Raw genomic sequence first — 22,577 nt, 5'->3', positions numbered from 1 at the left:
TAGCATGGTCACTATTTTCCTCTACAGCAAACACAACCTGGGGGCCAGAGGCAGAGAACCCTATGCACAACCAGAAGAAGTGTGGTAAACTCTAGGGAAATGCCACGGAGAATCCCCAGAACACCCATGGGTGAGGCTTTCCTGCCTGAGTTGGCTTATCTGAGGGGCTCTACCAGTTTGGGGGCACCCTGGCTCTTAATGAGTTCTGAGGAGCACAGCTGTCTTTAGTGGGTCAAGGAGTCTTTAAAGCTAGAAGAGCTCTATGCTGAGGTAGCCTTTGCTTCTGAACATCCTGGATAGCGGAAAAACCACCTTGTGCTACGTCACTGACACTCTCTTTGCTCTGAATGGCACTCGGAGACTGCTGTTGCATGTGAGCAGAAGTCAGAGCAGCCAGGAGACAAAAACAACCAAAACACACAGGACAGTGTTCATTCCTAAGGCAAGCATATCTTCATATCTTCACTTCTTATCTGTTTGGGAAGACAGATGAGAAATCGGGATAGGGGTGGGAAGAAACAGTAAGGTTCAAGTATAGCGCACGCACACACACACATACAGAGAGACAGAGAGAGACTTTCTTGAATCAAAATACATGATTTGTAAAACTGAAAACTTAAGTGGATGAACTGAAGAAGAACATGGTCTTCATACAGATCTGAGTTAGAGGCAAAGACAAAGTAGAAGAAATAACTCAAATAGAGCAAAAATATTTTTAAAAATCATAAGGAAAAATAATGTAGGTGCCGTGGAAGACAGATCCAGGAGATGTACCTGTAAATAATATGTGTTTCAGGAAGAGAAAATGAAACAGATAGGGGAGAAAAGGTGATAATTAAACATATTTCCTTAACTCAAAAAAAAAAAAAAGTTTGAGCAGGCTGATTAAGAGTTCACTGAATTCCAAGGAAAATAGGTGTGATATCATGATTTATAAGAAATATATATTTGGTCACTCAGAGGACCAAAATATATTTCTCATATATATTTGGTCTTCATCCATAGTTTCTGGCTCACCACTCCGAAAAACCTTTTATTTCCTGAGCGATAAAAGCAATGGGAGCATCTTTTGTTATATCTTGTCTTCTCTTCAGTTCCTGAAATTGCTTCAGAGCCATATAAGTGAAATGGGTATCTTGTTATTCATAACAAGGCCCTTCCCACCACAGTTGGGTTTATGTTAATAAGGACTTTTGGAAAGCACCCAAAGATGGGGGCTGGTTTCCAGGGGAAGCAACCATGACTAGAGGGGTGAAACTTTCAGTCCCACTCCCTGGTTTCTGGGGAGGGAAGAGGGGCCAGAGGTTAAATCAATCACCAATGGCCAATGCTTTAATCAATCATGCCTGTGTAATGGAGCCTCCATAAAAGTCCTAAAGGAGGAGGTATGGAGAGTTTCCAGGTTGGGGAACCAGAACAATTCAATGTGCCACTGTGCTGAGCCCCAAACTCCAGGAGAACAGAATTTCCTTTGTTCAGAACCTCACACTATCTATCTCTTCATCAGGCTATTGATTTGTATCCTTTGTAATAAATTGGTAATCTGGTGAGTAAATAGGATTCCTGAGTTCTGTGAGTCACTCTAGCAAATTAATTGAACTTGAGGTGTGTGTGTGTGTGTGTGTGTGTGTGTGTGTGTGTGTGTGTGTGTGTACCTCTGATTTATAGCCAGTTAGAAGTACAGGTACCTGGGCTTTCTATTGGCATCTGAAGTGGGGGGCAGTCTTGTGGGACTGAGCCCTTAACCTGTGGGATCAGATGCCATTCCCAGGTAGATAGTGTCAGGATTGTGTTGATTTTTAGGACACCCACTTGCTGCCTAAGAATTGTTAGTTGCTGCGCCTCCCACCACCACAAGGGTGAAACTGGGTGCAGAACTCTTAAACAGATTTATTTAAAAAAAGACATGCGGTTAAGCATAACCTGATTAAACTCCTGAAGGTCAAGGATGATGAAAAAGATTATAGTTTTTCCAGATAAAAATAAGAACCACTTAAAAAGAAAAAGAAATCAAACTGGCATCAGGTACCTCATCTGCAACTCTGGGAGCTAGAGGACAAGAGGATGGAAATTGTATGTGAAAAGTGCTGCAATGTGAGATTGCACCTCCCAAGCAAGTTCATTTATCTGTTAGGATTTAAGATTAAAAAAAAAAAAATTACCCATGTCCTTCAGCTGAGGAAAATAAGGAAAAACTGTAACAGCCAATAAATCAAAGGAGACATCTCCAGGCTCAAGATGAGATGGAACAAACAAGAGCAGTAAGCAATGAATCAGTAGTAATTAATGAATCTTGAAACACATAGTGTTAAATGAAGAATGATTGAAAACGCTTGTGAGATCTAAGTGCTAAATATTCTTTAAATAAAGAGACATAATGCAAAGGAAAATACTAATGATAATCTGAAACAAAAGTTCCTGAACTATCTCAGCAAAACCTAGAATTAGATAATGGGTAAATGCATTTGGAAAGAAAGTGATGATATATTATAGCATTGTACACTGGAAATCTATACAATTTTACTAACCAATGTCACCCCCATAGATTTAATAAAAAGTTTTTGAAAAGAAAGCAGGAAACTGAAAGTTTTCTAAAGGTCTAAACTATTGGTGGAACGCAGCAATGGGGAGACAGACCACCATGGTAGGAGAAGTAGCTTTTATCTTGCTTTTATAAAATATTAAAGAAAAACATATTTGTTTATGAGTTTTGGGGAAATGAAAGATAGCTATTAATAGACTGGGAAAGTACAGTAGAGTTCAAAATTAACAGGGAGAAAAAAAGGAACAAATAACATCCTGAAAAAAGAAAAATCACCAAAAAAAGGCATACATGTGAAAAGGAGGAAATAATAAATATAAAGTAAAATGGAAGGCAATAAATAAATATGTCAGTCATAACAAATATGAACAGGATGAATTCCCCTATTAAAATACAAGGATTTTAATACAAGGATTTTAGTCACATGAGGGATTAAATAATTCGTATAAATATTAGAAAAGTAGAAAAATTGTCTAATTTCATTGAAGATAAGATTATGCCTCCTGAAAACCAAAGAAGAACTAGTAAAACTCAACTGGAACTAATTTAATTTGTCTGCATAAATTGATTTTAAATAATGTAAAGAAGTATATAGCTTTTCTCTATTCTATACTGGCAATAGTCAGCTAGAGATACAAATTAAAGAAAATATTGCATTCAGAGTAGTAACACAATTATAAAATACTTAGAAAGGTTAGTGAGAAAGATAAAGGACTTATGTGGAGTCATAAATTCTTATGAAAAATATAAAATAACATCTGAATAAAGAAACATATAATATATTTTAGGACAAAGGATTTATCATTATTAAAATGTAAATTCTTCAAAATTTGTATGTAAACTCAAGGCAATTCCAATGCAAATCCCAACTTTGTGCTTATGTGTTTTGGGTGAGGAGAGGCTTGGAACGATATCAAGTATCTTAAAGATCATGATCAAGAGAGAATAGTTAAGAAACTATTATTGTAAAATAATCTCCCTTCTAGTTATTCAAAATTATTCTAAACTCATAATCAAAATAGTATGGTATTGACCTACAAGGACATAGATGAAATTCAGAGACATTTAAAAAATTAATGTGAAAAAAAATTGGAGCTTAGCAGTAAAATTACACTGTGTATTATTAGCATCTTTTGTATATGTATATCCTTACCAAAAAAGCCAAAAAACAAAAAACCTGTTAAGAACTACAGGTGTGCACATGAAAAAAATGGACAAAAGGAGCTTGTCATTCCATTAAGTGGTCATCGATATTGTGCATTAAATAATTACTGAAAATGTCATGTCCTAAAAATACTGTATACCAGTTATTCAAATTGCATTTGGGTAAACTTAATGCTTCACATATTATATTTTAGGGCTATTAAATAAATAAATGAACTCAATTTTCTCCATCACAATCATCACCAAGTATGTCTTGAAGTGACACATGATCTTGTATATACATAACTACTTCCAAAATACCTGAGTTTCTGGATTTCATTTGGAATAAAAGCAATACTATTGTAGGAAACATCAAGTTCCTCAAGGTTGGGCAAAGAAAATAACCTTTAATAGAAAGAGAAAATAAACTGTAAAAGTGATTATCTATTTGTTATTACTGGGCATAAATAAGAATTAAATACTTAAGCAAATAGGTAAAAGTGTAAAGAAACTAATGTTTTTCTTAAATCTTGAAATTTATATAGAATTTTTACATTGTAAATGGTGTGATTAAAATAAAATTCCCTAAAAATTATTCATCTATCCATTAAGACTGGTTTGAAACGTTTGGAGTGGATAAAACCCCATCTAGAAAAAGCTACCTGAGAAAGTCCTCACAACTTTTCGATATATTTTCTTCTTGGTTGCTGTATTAGTTTCTTAGAGCTGAAATAACAAATAACCACAATCTGGATGGTTTAAAACAATAGAAATGTATTCTCTCACAGTTCAGGAGGTCAGGAGACTGAAGTCAAGTTGTTGGAAAGGTTGGCTCCTTCTGGAGGCTCTGAAGAAGAAACTGTCCCTAGCTTTTCTCCCAGCTTCTGCTGGTTGCCAGTAATTGTTGGTGTTCCTTGGTTTGTGGCAACACAACTCCAATCTCTGGCTTTGTTTGCATATTTTCATCTTATAAAGACACCATTTATTTGATTTTTTGAGCCCACCAAATCCAGTAACTTCACATTAACTTAGCAAATTACATCTACAAAGACCCTGTTTCCAAATAAGGTCAAATTCTGAGGTTCTGCATGGACATGAACTTTTTTCCTCATTAAACTTTGTTTTCATAGGTCTCAAAATTCTGTGACAGCCAGATTTTTGGTCGTCATTTCCATTAAAAAGTATTGCTTTTAAAAACTAATAACTTAAAAATTGCCACACACACACACACACACCAAACAAATGGTCCACAAAACAGTCTCCTTTCCTTCTGAAGATTTTATGATGCATTGTAATCATTAACCAGTATTTTACTATTAAGCTTAAATGGCCAGTTGAAACAAACAGTTCCGAGATCATTCTTCCACCACTGATTACGACCGGGGTGGAAGGTATTGAAGATAACATTCCTTTAGCCTTCTGAGCTTTCTGGGCAGTGTGGTGACTGTGCCAGCTCCAGCTGCCTTCTTGTCCACTGCTTTGATGACCCCCACAGCAACACCTCATGTCACAAACAGCAAAACGGCCCAGAGCAGGGTAGTCAGAGAAGCTCTCAACACACATGGGCTTGCCAGGAACCATATCAATGATGGCAGCATCACTAGATTTTAAAAACTTTGGGCCATCTTCCTGCTTTCCCCCAGAAGGACACTCAATGTTGTCCTTCAGCTCAGCAAATTTGCAAACAATGTGAGCAATCAAGCACAGGTGTATATCTGGCACATATTTGGCCTGGATGGTTCAGGATAATCACCTAAGCCATGAAGCCAGCTGCTTCCATTGGTGGGTCATTTTTGCTGTCACCAGCCACATTGTCACGATAGACATCTTTGATAGACATATTCTTAACATTGCAGCTCCCATTGTCCCCAGAAAGAGCTTCACTCAAAGCTTCATGGTGTGTTTCAACAGACTTTATTTACTTCAGTTGTAACATTGACTGAAGCCAAGGTGACCACCTTGGCGGGTTTGAAAACACCAGTTTCCACTCAGCCCACCGGGGCAGTACCAATACCACCAATTTTGCAGACATCCTGGAGGGGCAGATGCAAAGATTTGTCAGTTGGACGAGTTTGTGGCAGGATGCAATCTAGAGCTTCAAGCAGTGTGGTTCCACTGGCATTGCCATCTTTATGGGTGACTTTTTATCCTTTGAACCAAGGCATGTCAGCACTTGGCTCCAGCATGTTGTCACCATTCCAAACAGAAATTGGCACAAATGTGACTGTGTCAGGGTTGTAGCCAATTTTCTTAATGGAGGTGCAGATTTCCTTAAAGATTTCCTTATATCTCTTCTGGCTGTCAGGCGCTTCAGTGGATCCATTTTGTTAACACCAACAATTAGTTGTTTCACACCCAGGGTGTGAGCCAGAAGGGCATGCTCATGGGTCTGCCCATTCTCAAAGATATCTGCTTCACATTGACCAACACCAGCAGCAACAAACAGGACAGCACAGTCAGCCTGTGATGTACCTGTAATCATGTTTTTTTGATAAAGGCTCTGTGTCTTGGGCCATCAATGATGTTTACATAATACTTGCTGGTCTTGAATTTCCACACAGAGATATCAATGGTGATTCCATACTCATGTTCAGCTTTCAGTTTATCCAAGACCGAGGCATACTTGAAGGAGCCCTTTCCCATCTTTGCAGCCTCCTTCTCAAATTTTTTGATCCCATTTCATTTGTTGATCCCACCATATTTGTAGATTAGATGACCAGCAGTGTTAGACTTGCCAGAATCTACGTGTCCAATGACAACAATGTTGATGTGTGTCTTTTCCTTTCCCACTTTGTATTAGATTTAGCAGTGGTTTTCACTACACCTGTGTTCTGGTGGCAAACTTGTTGCAAAAAAGTGGACATGAATTTTTGAAGCACACTATTCAATGCAGTACAGTTGCATTGAGATTTTCCTAGTGAAATATCTTTGGTCTTCCTTTCCATTAAGCTAAGTATGTAGTTAAAAGTAAGAACCAAAGGACACAAAGGCTGTAACACAGAGAGAGCCTCTGTCCTGGGGTTGGGAATGGGAGTTTCTTCTTGAGGACTGGAATAGAAGAGCTAAGTACGACATTCATCAAAATCCCTAGTAAATGTTTGTGTTTTGTGTATGCTGTTTTCAAATACCTTCCTGTTTTCCATATAAAAAGAAGATGAAAAATTACTTGCATGAACATTAAAGTATCATGAGCAAAATATTTCATTAACTTCCTACTATCTTAGTGTGGCATGCAATGGTCCCCATGATCTGGCTCCAGACTACTTGTCCAGCTCACCTCTCCCACTCCACCATATTCACCTACAGTTCAGCCTTTATTGGCTGAAATTCCCTGAATTAGCCAGTTCTCACATATCTCCAAACACTGAATGCAATTCCCTCAAACTTGACTCTTTGATCAATGTCTTCATTTCTTAAATCTTGGCTCAGATATCACCTCTTCCAAGGAACTCTCCCAAGTCTTCACACTGGGTGAGCATTCTCTCCTGTAATTTTCTCTTTACTGCCATCCCGTTGTGTAATAACTGTCTTCTAAACTAGGAGATTCTGGAGGCCAAGGATTCAATGTTATATTTCTGTATATCCATTGCCTTGCACAGTGCCTAGTACATCATAAGTAAATTACAATTCAATAAAGGGAGTGGTGACCCCAGTTATTTAAAATTATTTGCTCTAAAAAATTAATGAGATTGAATAGAAAGTAAAAGAAATGCCTTTACAATTTAGTGTTCATCTCAGACTTATCACCTAAAAAAAAAGGTTAATACCATCTGTTTTATTTTTCAATTCAAAATTATTTTATTTCCTTGCCTCAGGTAATTTTTAGAAATACTTTTTCTTCCCTTATAACTTCAGTACTGATAAACTAGTCTGGTCCAAGCTTTCACCATTGATGATATATTCCTATTGATGGTGATGCTTCTTTTTTTATTAACTATTTACTGTATGATTAAATTTATATGATTTTCAAAAACAGGCAAGATCCATCCATGCATGCTGTTGCAAATGACATTATTTCATTTTTTCTTATGGCAGGATAGTATTCCATTGTGTATATATACCACATCTTCTTTATCCATTCATCTATCAAAGGACACTTTGGTTGTTTCCACGTCTTGGTCACTGTAAATAAAGCTGCAATGAACATCAGAGCACATATATCTTTATAGATGAGTGTTTTCAGAAGAAACAAAAACTCAGAAGAAACATAGACACAGATAATGGTTTAGTGGTTACCAGAAGGTAAGGGGGAATAAGGGTGGTAGATGAGAGTAAAAGGGATCAAATATATGGTGATGGAAGGAGAACTGACTCTGGGTGGTGAACACACAATGTGTGTGTTTGTATAGATGTTGTATTACAGAATTATACACCTGAAACCTATGTAACTTTACTAACAATTGTCACCCCAATAAATTTGAATTAAAAAAATTAAAAAGAACAAGAAAAACAAATCTATGATGTTAGAAGTCTTGAGACTGGAAATGTCCATGAGGGAACTCTCCAGGGTAATGGAAATGCTTAATATCTTGTTTTGGATGATGGGTGTATACATTTGTTAAACACTTTGAATCAAATACCTAATATCTGTGTGTTTTAATTGTATGTAAGTTATACCTCAAACATTTTTTAGAAAGAGAAAAAATAGGAGGAAAGGGAGGAAAAATCCAGGGTGCTAATAACTATGTAATTGTGATGAAATATATGTAATATGAAATCTGCTATTTTAATCAATTTGTATTTTATTTTATTTTTTGACATTCAACATTATTTCATATTAATTTTAGATATACAGTATTGTGGTTAGAAATTTATATAACCCATGAAGTGATCCCCCTTACTAGTACCTACCTTACACTACACATAGTTATTATCATATTACTGATTATATTCCCTATGCTTTACTTTACATCCCATGACTATTTTATAACTACCAATTTGTATTTTTTAATACCTTCGTCTTTTCACCCTGCCCCCAATCCCCATCCCATTTATCACCCTGATAGATCTAGTACCCATCTGACACCATACATAGTTATTACAATATTATTGACTATATTCCTTATGTTATATACCCTACATCCACATGACTGCTGTGTGACAACCAATTTGTACTTATTAATCCCTACCCCTTTCTCACTCACCCCCAAACCCTTTCCCATCTGGCAACCATCAAAATGTTTTCTATATCTATACATTTGTTTCTGTTTCATTTATTTTGTTCTTTAGATTCCACATATAAGTGAAATCATGACATTTGTCTTTTGCTGTCTGACATACTACACTCAGCACATTCATGTTGTTGCAGATGACGAGATTTCATTCTTTTTTACGGCTGAGTAATATACCATTATATATACATACCGTCTCTTCTTTATCCATTCATCCACTCAGGGACACCCAAGCACCCAGGTTGCCTTCCTATCTTGGCTGTTGTAAATAATGCTGCAATGAACATGTGGATGAACCCATCTCCTCAAAACATTTTGGGTTTCTTCAGATAAATATCCAGAAGTGGGATTACAAGGTCCTTCTTTGTCTCTTGGTATAGTCTTTGTTCTAAAGTCTATTTTGTTTAGTGTAAACACTGCTACCACAACTTCTTATTTCTTTGTTTCCATTTTCATGAAATATCTTTTTCCATCCCTTTACTTTCAGTCTTTGTGTGTCTTTCGATCTGAAGTGAGTCTCTTGTAGGCAGCATATGTAAGGGTCTTGTTTTCTTAGCATTCAGCCCCCCTATCTTTTGATTGGATCATTTAATCAATTTACATTTACAGTAATTATTGATAGGTATGTAGTTATTGCCATTTTATTATTCATATTTTTTAATTTTATTTTTTCATCTTAAAGAAGTCCCTCTAGAATTCTTTGTAATACTGGTTTGGTGGTGATAAACTCCTTCTCCTCTGAGAGGCTCTTTATCTGTTCTTTAATTCTAAGTGATAGCTTTGCTGGATAAAGTAATCTTGGTTGTAGGTCGTTGCTTTTCATCGTATTGAATATTTTATGCCCATCCCTCTGGCCTACAAATTTTCTGTTGAGAACAGCTTATAAGTCTTGTGGGAGCTTCCTTGTGGTAAGTAACTACTTTTGTCTTGCTGATTTTAAGATTCTCTCTTTGTCTTTAACCTTTGGCATTTTAATTATGATGTGTCTGGTGTGGGCTTCTTTGGCTTTATCTTGGGACTCTGCATTTCCTGAGCTTATATATGGGTATCTATTTCTTTCACCAGGTTATGGAAGTTTTTCGTCATTATTTCTTCAAATAGGTTTTTAATCTGTGCATTCTCTCTTCTCCTTCTGGTACCCCTATAATGCAAATGTTGGTACACTTGGTGTTGTTCCAGAGGCCCCTCAAACTCTCATTATTTTTTTGGGGGGGGCTCTTTTTTCTTTTTGCTGTTATGATTGGGTCTTTTATGCTACCTTTTCTTCTAAATCACTGATTTGATCCTCTGCTTTATCTAATCTACTGTTGATTCCCTCTAATGTTTCTCCATTTCCATTATTGCTTTCTTTATTTTTGTCTGGTTCTTTTTTTATGTTTTCTATCTCCATTTTTAAATTTCCCATCTCTTGGTTAAGTTCTCCCTGAGATCACTGAGCATCCTAATAACAAGCGTTTGGAACTCTGCAACTGGTAGATTGCTTGTCTCTATTTTGTTTAGTTCTTTTCCTGGACCTTTGTTATGTTCTTTTATTTGGGGCATATTTCTTTGTCTCCCCTTTTTGTCTGCCTCCCTGTGTTTGTTTCTGTGTTTTAGGTAGGGCTACTATGTCTCCTGGTCTTAATAGAGTGGACTTATGCAGTAGGTGTTTTGTAGGGTTCAGTGGTGCAGTCTTTCTGGTCACCTGAGCTGCACACTCCAGGTGTGTCCCCTGTGTGGGTTGTGTGTGCCCTCCTCTTGTAGTTGAGCTTTGGTTGCTGTTTGCACATCAGCGGGAGGGATTGGCCCTTGGGCTCTTTGGTTATGAGGACTGGTTGTGACTATAGTGAAGAAGTTGTGGTATAGATCTGACTCTATAGAGCAGGACCTGCTTCAGTAAGGCTCTGGTGCCTGCCCAATCTGTCCCCTGGGTGTGTCATCCTTGGAAATGGCTGGGTGATGCTCCAGCTAGTTTTGAGGTTGGCTACTGGGCACCCCATGCCAGGGCCACCTGGAAGGGGACCCACTGCAGGTCAAGTTCAGCCTCAGTCCATGCCCCACCCAGGGCCACACAGCAGAAGACACAGAGCAATCTGCAGATGGCTGCTGCTTGTGCTGTGCTTGGAAGTGCCTCAAGAGGCCAAACCATAAACCAACGCTGGTTGCCATTAGTGCCAGGTTTAGGGCTGCTCAGCTTTAGTTACAGCACACAATCTAGCTAGATGCTGCTTGCGTGGGTTCTTTGAAACTTTGAGAGACCCTAGGAAAGTGCAGCATGAGCAGGCAGGTGGTTTGTACAAAAAAGATACTGGAAGCAGCTTGGGTGTGCCCAAATGTTGGGCAGCGCAGGGTCTCAGAATCAGGGCATGGTGAACGAATGCTATAAGTCAGCTTGATAGAGACTCAGATATGGTGCTGCCTGTGTCTACACACTGGGAAAGGGGTGGGATTAACAAAGAAAAAAATGGCTTCTGCCAGGTCCTCCATTCAGGAGAAAGCTGACCCTCCAGCCCCCATCCTGAAGATAAATGACTCAGTTCCCCACCATATGTCCCTGCTGCCTCTCCAGCTGATGCCCCAGTGGTGGAGCTCAGAGCCAGTGATTCCGTCAGTAAGTCTGTGTGTGGTCCCTTTAAAAAGAGTGCCTGGGATTCTAGCCGCCATCCCTCTCACTCAGCCACAACCTCTGCTGGTTTTTACCACCAGAAATTATGGGGATTTCTCTCCCTGACTCTAGAACCCTGGGCTGGGGAGGCATTGGGACTCCTTGTTCCTTCACAGGGGATCCCCACAGCCAAGATGTCCCTCCCAAGTTTTTTTCTTTTTTTTTTTTTTTTGGTTGAGAGCCCACTGGCCCATGTGGGAATCAAACCGGCAGCCTTCGGAGTTAGGAGCATGGAGCTCTAACCGCCTGCGCCACCCGGCCGGCCCCCTCCCAAGTTTTAATGGCCACACACAGGTGTGGGACCAGTCCAGTCTGCATCTCTGCTCCTCCCACCCGTCTCCACGTGGCTTCCCCTGTATGTCCTTAGCTATAGGGCTTCAGCTAAGCAAGATTTCAGGTGATTCTGGATGGTTGCTCTGTGGTTTAGTTGTAATTTTGATGTGGTTGTGAGAGAAGGTAAGCACAGCATTTACCTACTCTGCACTCTGCCATATTGACCAGAATGAGTCTTAATCATTTTTAAGTGCACAATTAGTAGCATTAGTTACAGTCACAATACTGTGCAACCATCACCACTATCCATTCCTAGAATTTTTCCATCATTCCAAACAAAGACTTTACTCATTAAACAATAACTCCCCATTTTGCCTTGTCTCCCATACCCCAGCCCACAGTAACTTCTATTCTACTCTCTGTCTCTTTGAATTTGCCTAATCTAGGTACATCATATAAGTGGAATTGTACAATATTTGTCCTTTTGTGTCTGACTTATTCCACTTGGCATATCTTCAAGGATCATCTTGGTTATAGTATGTACCAGAATTTAATTCCTTTTTAAGAATGAAGAATAATCTATTTCATGTATGTCACATTTTGTTTATCCATTAATCTATTAATGTCCATTTGGGTTGTTACTACCTTTTGGGCTTTGTGAATAAAACAATTAGTTTTTTTCATTTTTCTGTTGATGAACATTTGAATTGTTTCCTGTTGCAGGCTATTGTGAATAAAGCTGCTATGTACATTCTCATAGAAGTCATCTTAGTGAGGATAAAATCTACCTTCTCTGTCTTACTCATATACCTGAGTGACCGAGAGCTACTAAAGAAAATCACACATTAATGTAGATTAGTGTCACTACAAATTCATGGTTTCCAGTTTTTGCTAAGCCCACATCATTGTCTGTCAAATTTTGTCAGTTTATTTTTTTGTGTGTATTTTATTCTCTTTTGCATCCATCTTATTATTAATACCAAATCATCTGTCTTTAAAGCTCCTTTCAATCTGAACTCTTCTTGCTCTAAAGATTATCTTAATTTAAGTGATTTCAGAGTATTGTCCCTCAATTGATACATGGTAGGAGTTAAGTACATCTTTGTTGACTGAATACAGTTTCCACTTTCTCACCCATATAACTGCATCTTTTTCCATACTCATTCTTACAAACTACCTCCAGTTTTTAGGAAATGAGGATTAATCCTCCTGTTCAAGACCATCACCTCCGCCTGTGCCCATGACCCCTTTCTATAAAATTTTGCATCATTAGTCATCCTTTCATATCTTCAATCTATTCCTTAATGGTTCTTTTCCATCATCCTGTGAATATACCTTAATTTCCATAAGAAAGGTATTCTATTAAACCAAGTAACAACAACAACAAAATGTTTCTAAGATTCCACATTCTTTTTGGCTTTTATCTAATCTCTGTCATCCTTATTGCACCCAAATTTCTCCAAAGAGTGGTCTTCACTCCCTATTACCAATTTCTCTCCTCCCATTCCATATCAACTTACCTCAAATTGGCTTTTGTTCCCACCATTCCCACTGAAACTGCTAGCTTTAATCTTACTGAGTTTCTCTATTGTATTTAACACTGTTGTTAAATACAGGTCATCTTCCTTTCTTGAAATAATCCACTTGCTTGGCTTTTATGGTACATCTGGTTTACTTAATGCAATTTGAACTTTTCTTTTCCTCAGCCTTTATAATTTCTCTTCTTTTGTCCATACTTGAAACATTGGTTTTTCTTCAGAAAAATCTCCTCAGTGGACTGCTCTACACATTGTTCCTGGTTTCAATTATTACATGCTGATAACTCACAATTTTTATCTCTAGCACAAAACTCTCCCATGAGTTTCTTATTCCTAAGTCCAACTTTGCGATAGGCATCACAACTCAAAACCAACATGTTAATCTAAAGCTAAATTTATATTATTTTCCTTCCTTGAAATATCCTCAGCTTTAATCTTATTACTCTCCTGCTTAAAACCTACCAATGGCTTCTCATTGCATTTAGAATAAAATATAAATTTCTTCACATGATCTCCCAAACTAGCCCCTCTTAAATTTTTGAACCCTACCTGGAACCACACTCTTATTTTATTATATCATAAGATATATTGTCAGTCTTTGGAGAGTCCAAGCTCTTACCTTCTTCATATATATTATTCCCACTGCATGATATATTCTTTTCTTTATTGTTGGCCTGGACTTGTAAGTTTCTGCTTAAATGTCATTTCCTCACATGAGCCTTTTTTAGTCACTCAGTTTCCCTCCTGACATCATTCTTATTCTCTTCATTCACAGCCCTTAGTATACTTTACATTTATATATTTATTGTGGTGTTTGTTAAAATTCCTGTTTTCTTCCCTGGATTCTAAACCCCATAAGGAAAAGAATAATGCCCCTTTTATTTTTCTGTTTAAACCCAAGTCTTAACACAAAGCCTCGTGTTTCATAAATACCCAATAGATATATTTCACATGATTGACATTTTTTTTCACTTTGACTCCTCTATTCCCTACACTCTCTATGTCTAATCAATACCAGATCTTGCAGATTTTACCTCAATTTCTTAACAATTTGTTCCTTCTTCTCTGTGCTATCATTGTATGGTCTAAGTTCTTTTCCCCTTTTCCTGGACTATTGTGATAGCTCCCCAACTGGTCATCTTGAATTCCATTTTATCACCTCACATCCATCCTCCATCTGCCACAAGCATGAGCTAAACTATAGGTCTGAATTCAGCACTCCTCTATGGAAAACCCTTTAATGGCTGCTCATTGAGGATAGCATGAAATACAAATACAGAAGGTGCCCCCCCAAAAAATGTATACACATTTTAAGAAAGGAAAAATTATTAAAATTGTAATACTAAATATATATTGGTAACATAAGATGAATGCAAGTCACGTTTGACTTTTGCAATCTCAAGAGGTACTCAAAGTGGTTACCATCAGCGTCCAGACACTTCTGATTATGGTGAACTACTGCTTGAGCAACATTGACCAGTGTCCACTTGTATATGTTTATGTTGTGTTTTCTTTTGGCACCTTCGGTATTTTGTCTTAGCTCACAGTGCCCCCAGATAATCTGGTTCCTGCTTACTGTACAATGCTTATTTCTTACCACTTGGCCTGGCTTTCTAAGCTCCCCAATGAGCAAACTGCTGTGATTCCCATCCCACATTATATATGTTGCTTCATATGTCTCGTCTTTGCATAAATGTTGTCACTTTTATTTAAAGAAATATCCACCCCCACCTGAAACTAATTTAAAAAAATAAAGAAATATCCACCCCATAATCAGTCCAACTATCCCTTGCTCTCTCACCATTAACCTGGCTAATTCATACTGAGTTAGATTTGGGTCAATTATCATCTCTTCCAGGGAAATATCATCTCTTCACATCTCTGATTCTCTGGTTCTCCAGATTGGGTTACATGCCACTGTTGGGAATTTTACAACGTGCTTCTCCATTATTTTACTTTACTCAACTATATTCAATTGTCTACCTTCCCCCTAGGTGGTGAGCTCCTAGGAGCACACAGTAGATACTTCATAAACATTTACTGAATTTATTACAAAAATTGAAATATGACATTCAAGGTACACCAGTACAATTGCTTGTAATAGTAATAATATGCAATTGCATAATTGTTTGGTTCACTGCATTTCACACAGTTTTATTCAGTTACTGCTCCTTAAGTCCTGCTACTTTATGTTGGGTCTTTTTGCTCAGTGGGCTAGAGTTCTGACAGCAAGATTTAAATACAAAGAATTCAGCACCTTCATTCCTCACTGCATGTGTCCTCTACTTGAGTTTTCATTTCACAAGCTCTACAAATAAACATTTTCACCTATATCAGAGCTTTCTCTAAGTTTTCTCTGAGGTCAGTTAGGTTAATTCCACAATAATTATATTATTATCATTTCTATAATTCCCATTATGTTTTTAATTCTTGGCTTCAATATGCTATGAATAATCCCTTGATATGCATATATATTCTATGTTATTTAATAAAAATGTACTACTTTATTCTAGAAACACTAATATTTTTGAGAAATAGTTCCTTAAAACTTTTCGATTATGACCAATAGTTCAAAATAATTTGCTTAATCTCTAAACAATGAACAATGTTGACCATGCAGTTATGATCAAGTTTTAGTTGCTTAATGAATTTTTATATTTTGCTTAAATGATAGTTATGATTATTTAAAGTATGTAATTATGATTATTCAGTATGAATTTATGTTTATATATATATGTATACACTTATGTATATATGTTTGTGTGTATATATGTAAGTGTATATTTGTATAAATAAATAGACACACAGAAACAATTATAGATACATATGTATACAACAGATTAGTATACATACATATATTACTTAGCTCTGTCTGCTGAAAGTATCTAGAAGCAATGTCATCCCAGTAGCAATGGGGACATTCAGCACCCAGATATTGGTTTTTAAATGCCATTCTCCAATAAAAAGAAAACAGGGTTTCCTTAGAGAAATGGTTTATTCTAGTATCAAGGCAGGGAAAACACAACTTATGTTACTGTAAAAAAAATATAGATGAGTCAAACAGAAATAAAATATCTATGCAAATTTCTTACTTCCTTAGGGTTTATTACATATATATATATATATATATATATATATATATATATATATGAAATGTATAATGTGTGATGTGCATATGTATATTTTTATACAGAAATAGTGTAATTTTTATATACCTTTTATTATTCTAAATGACTAAATAATTTTATGGTTTATGAATGTAGAATTTGTTGGATTGTTAGTTACAAACAATGCTGGATGAACATTATAAATGAATTTCGATGCACTTTCCTAATTACTATAAGAATTTTCTTTTGCAAAATGTTCAACTAAGAGTACCTGTCCCTATGCCCTTAATCTACATTCAATTTGTTAAACTTTTACTCAAAAGGGTATTTTGTTTTGGCATTTAGCAAAGGTTTTGGATTAAAACTTCAATAGGAGTTAAATAATTACTAGTTTATATATGTGTGTGTGTGTGGGGGGGTAAATCATCTCTTTTAAACCCAAATATCAACATTCCTATTAGAGTTTTTTTTTTTTTTTTATTAGTTTCAGGTGTACAAGACAAGGTAATACTTAGACGTTCATCATTTATATCCCTCACACTGTGAACCCCCATCCCCCCATCCACTATCCCTCCGACCTCACACTGAACCATCACATTATATATATAAAATTATAGTTGGCATTCATTAATGTTTAGCTTCTGGTGTACAATGCCATGATCAGGTATCCACAGTATCCCTGAGGTGGTCTCCCAAATAGGACGCATGTCCATCGGATACCCAACAAAATCTTTACAACATTATTGAATACCTTCCCCAAATTAATTTTCAAAAAAACCCTGAGGCCATCTTGTGGTTACCAGCTGCTTCCAAATCCCTTCACCTTTCCCCTTATCCCCACCCCCCCCACACCCATCTAACAACTCTCGGTTTTTCCTTTGTGTCCCCAAAACTGTTTCTGATTAGTTTATTCACATAGTCTTTTCTTTAGATTCCATATATAAGTGAGAGAGCACGTCCTCAACATTCCTATTAGAGTTTAAAGGATCATAGATATCATATAGGCTTATTTTTTTAATTTATAGGTTAGGAAATTGAGGCCAAGAATGGTTCAATGACTTTCTCCAGTTCAAATAGATGATTATCAACTTTGAAGTTAAAAGTCTAGATTTCAGTGTTCTTTCCATATCTAAAAACGCTGTCAAGGGATAGGTGCAAGGTTCTTACCTGAGCTTTTTTATGTGGTTAGTGTTCATTTAATCCGTACTCAGATGATGGATTCTAGATGTGTATTCACTAGCCCCATATTAATTGCCATCTATGTAGCCGGTAAGATTTTTTTTTAACACAATAAAAAATCAATTTACTAAGAACAGAATAAGAATTATAAAACAGCTAAAAAGTTGCTGGCTACTTTCAAAAGGGGAATCAATCCTTTTCTAAATCATCAGCTTTTTATTTTCTCAGCTATTTATAATCTCAGATTATGAACCTTACCCAGGTGGAAGAGTCGTAATCAAATTAAAGGCAATGTTGAAAACTCTAAGGGACTTAAGTTGTTGAATTTCAGAAGAGATTTCTTTGATAGGATTATTTCTCAGGATTAGTATTTGTAAATATTTGAGACAAAATACCTGAGGAAAAGAAAAGAGAAATGAACATGAGTAGAATAACAAAGTATGTAAATCCTTATTTGTTACATTTTAGAAACCCTTTGAATTAATGTAGAATTAGTATAGTAACATTAATTGTCTGTATCATATATCTCAATAAGTACCTTTGGAAAGCCTTAAAAATAACTGAACAGCACTAGTATGCATGATATAGTAAACTAGCACAACTACTGTACTCATATATACCCTTGACTCATGAATGAGAAAGTCATCCTGTTTGATCAACCCAGAGTTTCATAGGAGGCAATTATGCAAAGAAGGAAGGAGGAAGATATCTGGAGAACCAGGAAAATAAGTGAAATTTTAGTAATTAATGGGTGTCAGATATCATAGCCAGACTGTTTCATTCTCATATCATTATGATTTCATATACACTGATTTCTCACATGAAATTTAAAAATAGAATATACCATTTAAATCTATGATCTTTGCTTGATTAATACATTTCTGACTCTCTGGTGTATCATAATAAAGTTTTACATTAGCTGTCTTTAACATTAAATTAAACTTTTTAATCATCATAAAGTTCTAAAATTGGTGGAATAGAGCTAGCTCATCCTTGCAGTCAGAAATGTAAGTCCTCCAAGTTCCTTTTTCCTTTCCAAGATTGTTTTGGCTATTTGGAGTCCCTGGCATATCCCTATGAACTCTACCATCAGCTTGTCAAATTCTATAAAAAAGACAATTTGTAATTCTCATAGGGGTTGCAATGAATCTGTAGATCAATTTGGGAGTATTGCCATCTTAATAATATTCAGTCATAAGATCCATGAACATGGGATGTCTTGCCATTGAAGTATGTCTCCTTTAATTTCTTTTAACTATGTTCTGTAGTTTTCTGAGTATAAGTTTATTTTTGTTAAACTTACTGCTAAATATTTGATTCCTTTCCATGTAAATAAAATTGCTTTCTTAATTTTATTGTCAGGATTGTTTATTGCTATTATGTAGAAATGCAATTGATTTTTGTATATTGATCTTGTACACTACACTCTGTTGAATTAATTCATTAGTTCTAATATCTTTTTAGTGAATTCCTTAGGATTTCTATGTATAAGACCATGTCATCTACAACTAGAGATAGTTTAACTTCTTCCTTTTTAAATCTGGATGCCTTTTATTTCTTTTTCTTGCCTAACAGTCTTGGCTAGAAAGTATAGTACAATGTTGAATACAAAATGGAAAGAGTAGATATCTTCATCTGGTTCTTGATCTTAGGAGGAGAAGTTTGAATCTTTCACTACTAAGTATGATATAAGCTATGGGTTTTTTGTATATGCATTTTATCAAGTAGAGGACATCCCCTTGTATTCCTAGATGTTGAGTGCTTTTGTCATGAAAGGATGTAAAATGTTTTGCTTTTCTTGTAAAATGTTCTGGTTTTTATTCTCTCTACTGATATAATTATATTACCCCCTCCCTACTGTATTGAAATGGTGTATTGCACTGACTGATTTTTGTATGTTTATCCAACCTTGCATTCCTGGCATAAATATCACTTGGTCATAGTATAAAATCCTCTTTATATGTTGGTGTGCCAGTATTTTCTTGAGGATTTTTGCATCTCTATTCATAAGACATATTGTTCTGTAGTTTGCTTCTCTTTCAATATCTTTGTCTAGTTTTGGTATTAGTGTGTTAACTGGCTTAATAGTTTGAATTGGGAAGTATTCCCTCCTCTTCTGTTTTTTGGAAGAGTATGTAAAGGATTAGTGTTAATTCTTCCTAAGACGTTTGGTGGAATTCACCAATGAAGTTATATGGTCCTGAACTTTTCTTTGTGGATAGTTTTAAATTACAATTGAACTCTTTCCTTTTTATAAAGCCTTTCAGACTTTCTATGTATTTCTTCTCAAGGCCATTCTTGTGTCTTTCTAGGTGTGTGTCCATTTCATTAAAGTTATCTAGTTGGTTGGTATACTACTGTTGTCTTAAAATCTTTTTCATTTCTGTAAGGTTGGTAGTAATATCTACTCCTTCATTCCTAATTTTAGTAACTTGGGTCTTCTTTTTTTCTTGGTCAATCTATGTAAGGTTAGTCAATTTTGGGTCTTTTCAAAGTATCAACTCTTGGTTTTGTTGATTTTCTTTAATTAAAGTTTATTGGGGTGACAATTGTTAGTAAAGTTACATAGATTTCAGGTGGGTTTTGTTGATTTTTTACTTTTGTTTTTCTATTCTTAATTTCACTAATTTCAGTACTAATTTTTATTATCACCTTCCTTATTCTTTATTTAGGTTTAGTCTGCTGTTTTTTCATATAGTGACTTAAGGTAAAAGGTTAGGTTATTGATTTTTCTTTCTCTTTTTTTAATATTTTTTTAAATTTTTCAATTACACTTGACATACAATTTTATATCAGTTTCAGATGTACAACACAGTGATTATACATTTATATAACTTATGAAGTGATCACCCTGATAAATCTAGTTTTCAACACCCATACATAGTTATTACAATATTATTGACTATATTCCTGATGTTATACTTATTGACTATATATCCCATGATTATTTTGTAACTACCAGTTTGTGGCTCTTAATCCCTTTCCTCCCTTTCACCCATCTCCCCAACATCCCTGCCATCTGGTAACGATCAAAATGTTCTCTATATCTATGAGTTTGTTTCTGTATGTTTGTTTGTTTGTTTGATTGTTTGTTTTATAGAGTCCACATATAAGGAAAATCATATAGTATTTGTCTTTCTCTGTGTGAATTATTTCACTTAGCATAATATCCTCTAGGTCCATCCATGTGGTTGCAGATGGCAAGATTTCAACTTTGTTATGGCTGAGTAATGTTCCATTGTATATTTGTACCACTTCTTCTTTATCTATTGATGGGCACTTAGGTTGCTTCCATGTCTTGGCTATTGTAAATAATGCTGCAATGAATATATGGATGCATATGTCTTTTTTGAATTAGTGTTTCAAGTTTCTTCAAATAAATACCCAGAAGCAGAATCACTGGGTCCTTCTGTTTGTCTTATTACAGACTTTGTTTTAAAGTCTATTTTGTCTGTATAACTATTGCTATCAGCTTGTCTTTTCACTTCCATTTTTATAAAATATCTTTTTTTATCCCTTTACTTTCAGTCTATTTGTGTCTTTTGATCTGAAGTGAGTCTTTTGTAAGCAGCATATGTATGGGTCTTGTTTTCTTATCTATTCAGCCACCCTATTTCTTTTGATTGGAGCATTTAATCTGTTTACATTTAAAGTGATCATTGAGAAACAACCGAAATGCCCATCGGTAGATGACTGGATTAAGAAGCTGTGGTACATTTATACAATGGAGTATTACGCAGCCATAAAGAAGAAAGAAATCTTATCATTTGCAGCAACATGGATGGATCTAGAGAACATTATGTTAAGTGAAATAAGTCAGAAAGAGAAAGACAAGTACCATATGATCTCACTTATATATGGAATCTAAAGAAAAGACTATGTGAATGAACTAATCAGAGTCAGTTTTGGGGACGCAGAGAAAAAACCGAGAGTGGTTAGATGGGTGTGTGGGAGGGGGTTGGGGATAAGGGGAAAGGTGAAGGGATTTGGAAGCAGCTGGTAACCACAAGATGGCCTCAGGGTTTTTCTTTTGAAAATTAATTTGGGGAAGGTATTCTATAATGTTGTAAAGATTTTGTTGGGTATCCGATGGACATGCGTCCTATTTGGGAGACCACCTCAGGGATACTGTGGATACCTGATCATGGCATTGTACATCAGAAGCTAAACATTAATGAATGCCAACTATAATTTTATATATATAATGTGATGGTTCAGTGTGAGGTCGGAGGGATAGTGGATGGGGGGAGGGGGGTTCACAGTATGAGGGATATAAATGATGAACGTCTAAGTATTACCTTGTTTTGTACACCTGAAACTAATAAATAAATTGATTAATTAAAAAAAAAATAAAAAAATAAAAAATAAACTCTTCCTAATAAAAAAAAAAAAAAAAAAAAAAAAAAAAAAAAAAAAAAAAATAAAGTGATCATTGATATGTACACAAGCATTGCCATTTTATTACCCATATTTTTTATCTTTTTTTCCCCTTCATCTTAAAGAAGTCCCTCTAACATTCCCTGTAATATTGGTTTGGTGGTTATGAACTCCTTTAGCGTTTTCTTATCTGGGAAGCTCTTTCTTTATCTGTCCTTTGATTCTAAATGATAGCTCTGCTGGGTAATCTTGGTTGTATCCTGCTTTTCATCACTTTGAATGTTTCCTGCCAATCTTTCTGGCCTGCAAGTTTCTGCTGAGAAATCAACTGACAGTTTTATGTGAGCTCCCTTGTTGGTAACTAACTGCCTTTCTCTTGTTGCTTTTAAAATTCTCTCTTTGTCTTTAACCTTTGGCATTTTATGTATGATATGTCTTGCTGTGGGCCTTTTTGGGTTTATCTTGTGGGGGACTCTGGGCTTGTATATCTATTTCCTTTGCCAGATTAGGAAAGTTTTCTGTTATTATTTCTTCAAATACCCTGTTTCCCTGAAAATAAGACCTAGCCGGATAATCAGCTCTAATGAGTCTTTTGGAGCAAAA

General features: G+C 35.9%; 1 protein-coding gene across 1 annotated transcript in view; it reads right to left on the bottom strand.

Moving 5' to 3' along the window:
* The window catches only part of LOC308496842 (leucine-rich repeat-containing protein 63-like), a gene marked incomplete at both ends in the record, with an annotated part of 68,300 nt that overhangs the window by 8,342 nt on the left and 37,381 nt on the right, over positions 1-22,577 (bottom strand). The window contains 2 exons of the mRNA XM_081046642.1: positions 4,007-4,090; positions 17,856-17,992. Coding sequence (XP_080902768.1) covers positions 4,007-4,090; positions 17,856-17,992 — 221 coding nt within the window. The remainder of the gene's footprint in view (positions 1-4,006; positions 4,091-17,855; positions 17,993-22,577) is intronic.

Source organism: Rhinolophus hipposideros (assembly GCF_964194185.1).
Source record: "Rhinolophus hipposideros genome assembly, chromosome: 4".
Taxonomy (NCBI): Eukaryota; Metazoa; Chordata; class Mammalia; order Chiroptera; family Rhinolophidae; genus Rhinolophus; species Rhinolophus hipposideros.
Note: the sequence above shows the minus strand (reverse complement) of the source record. Positions and strands in the feature narration are given on the sequence as shown.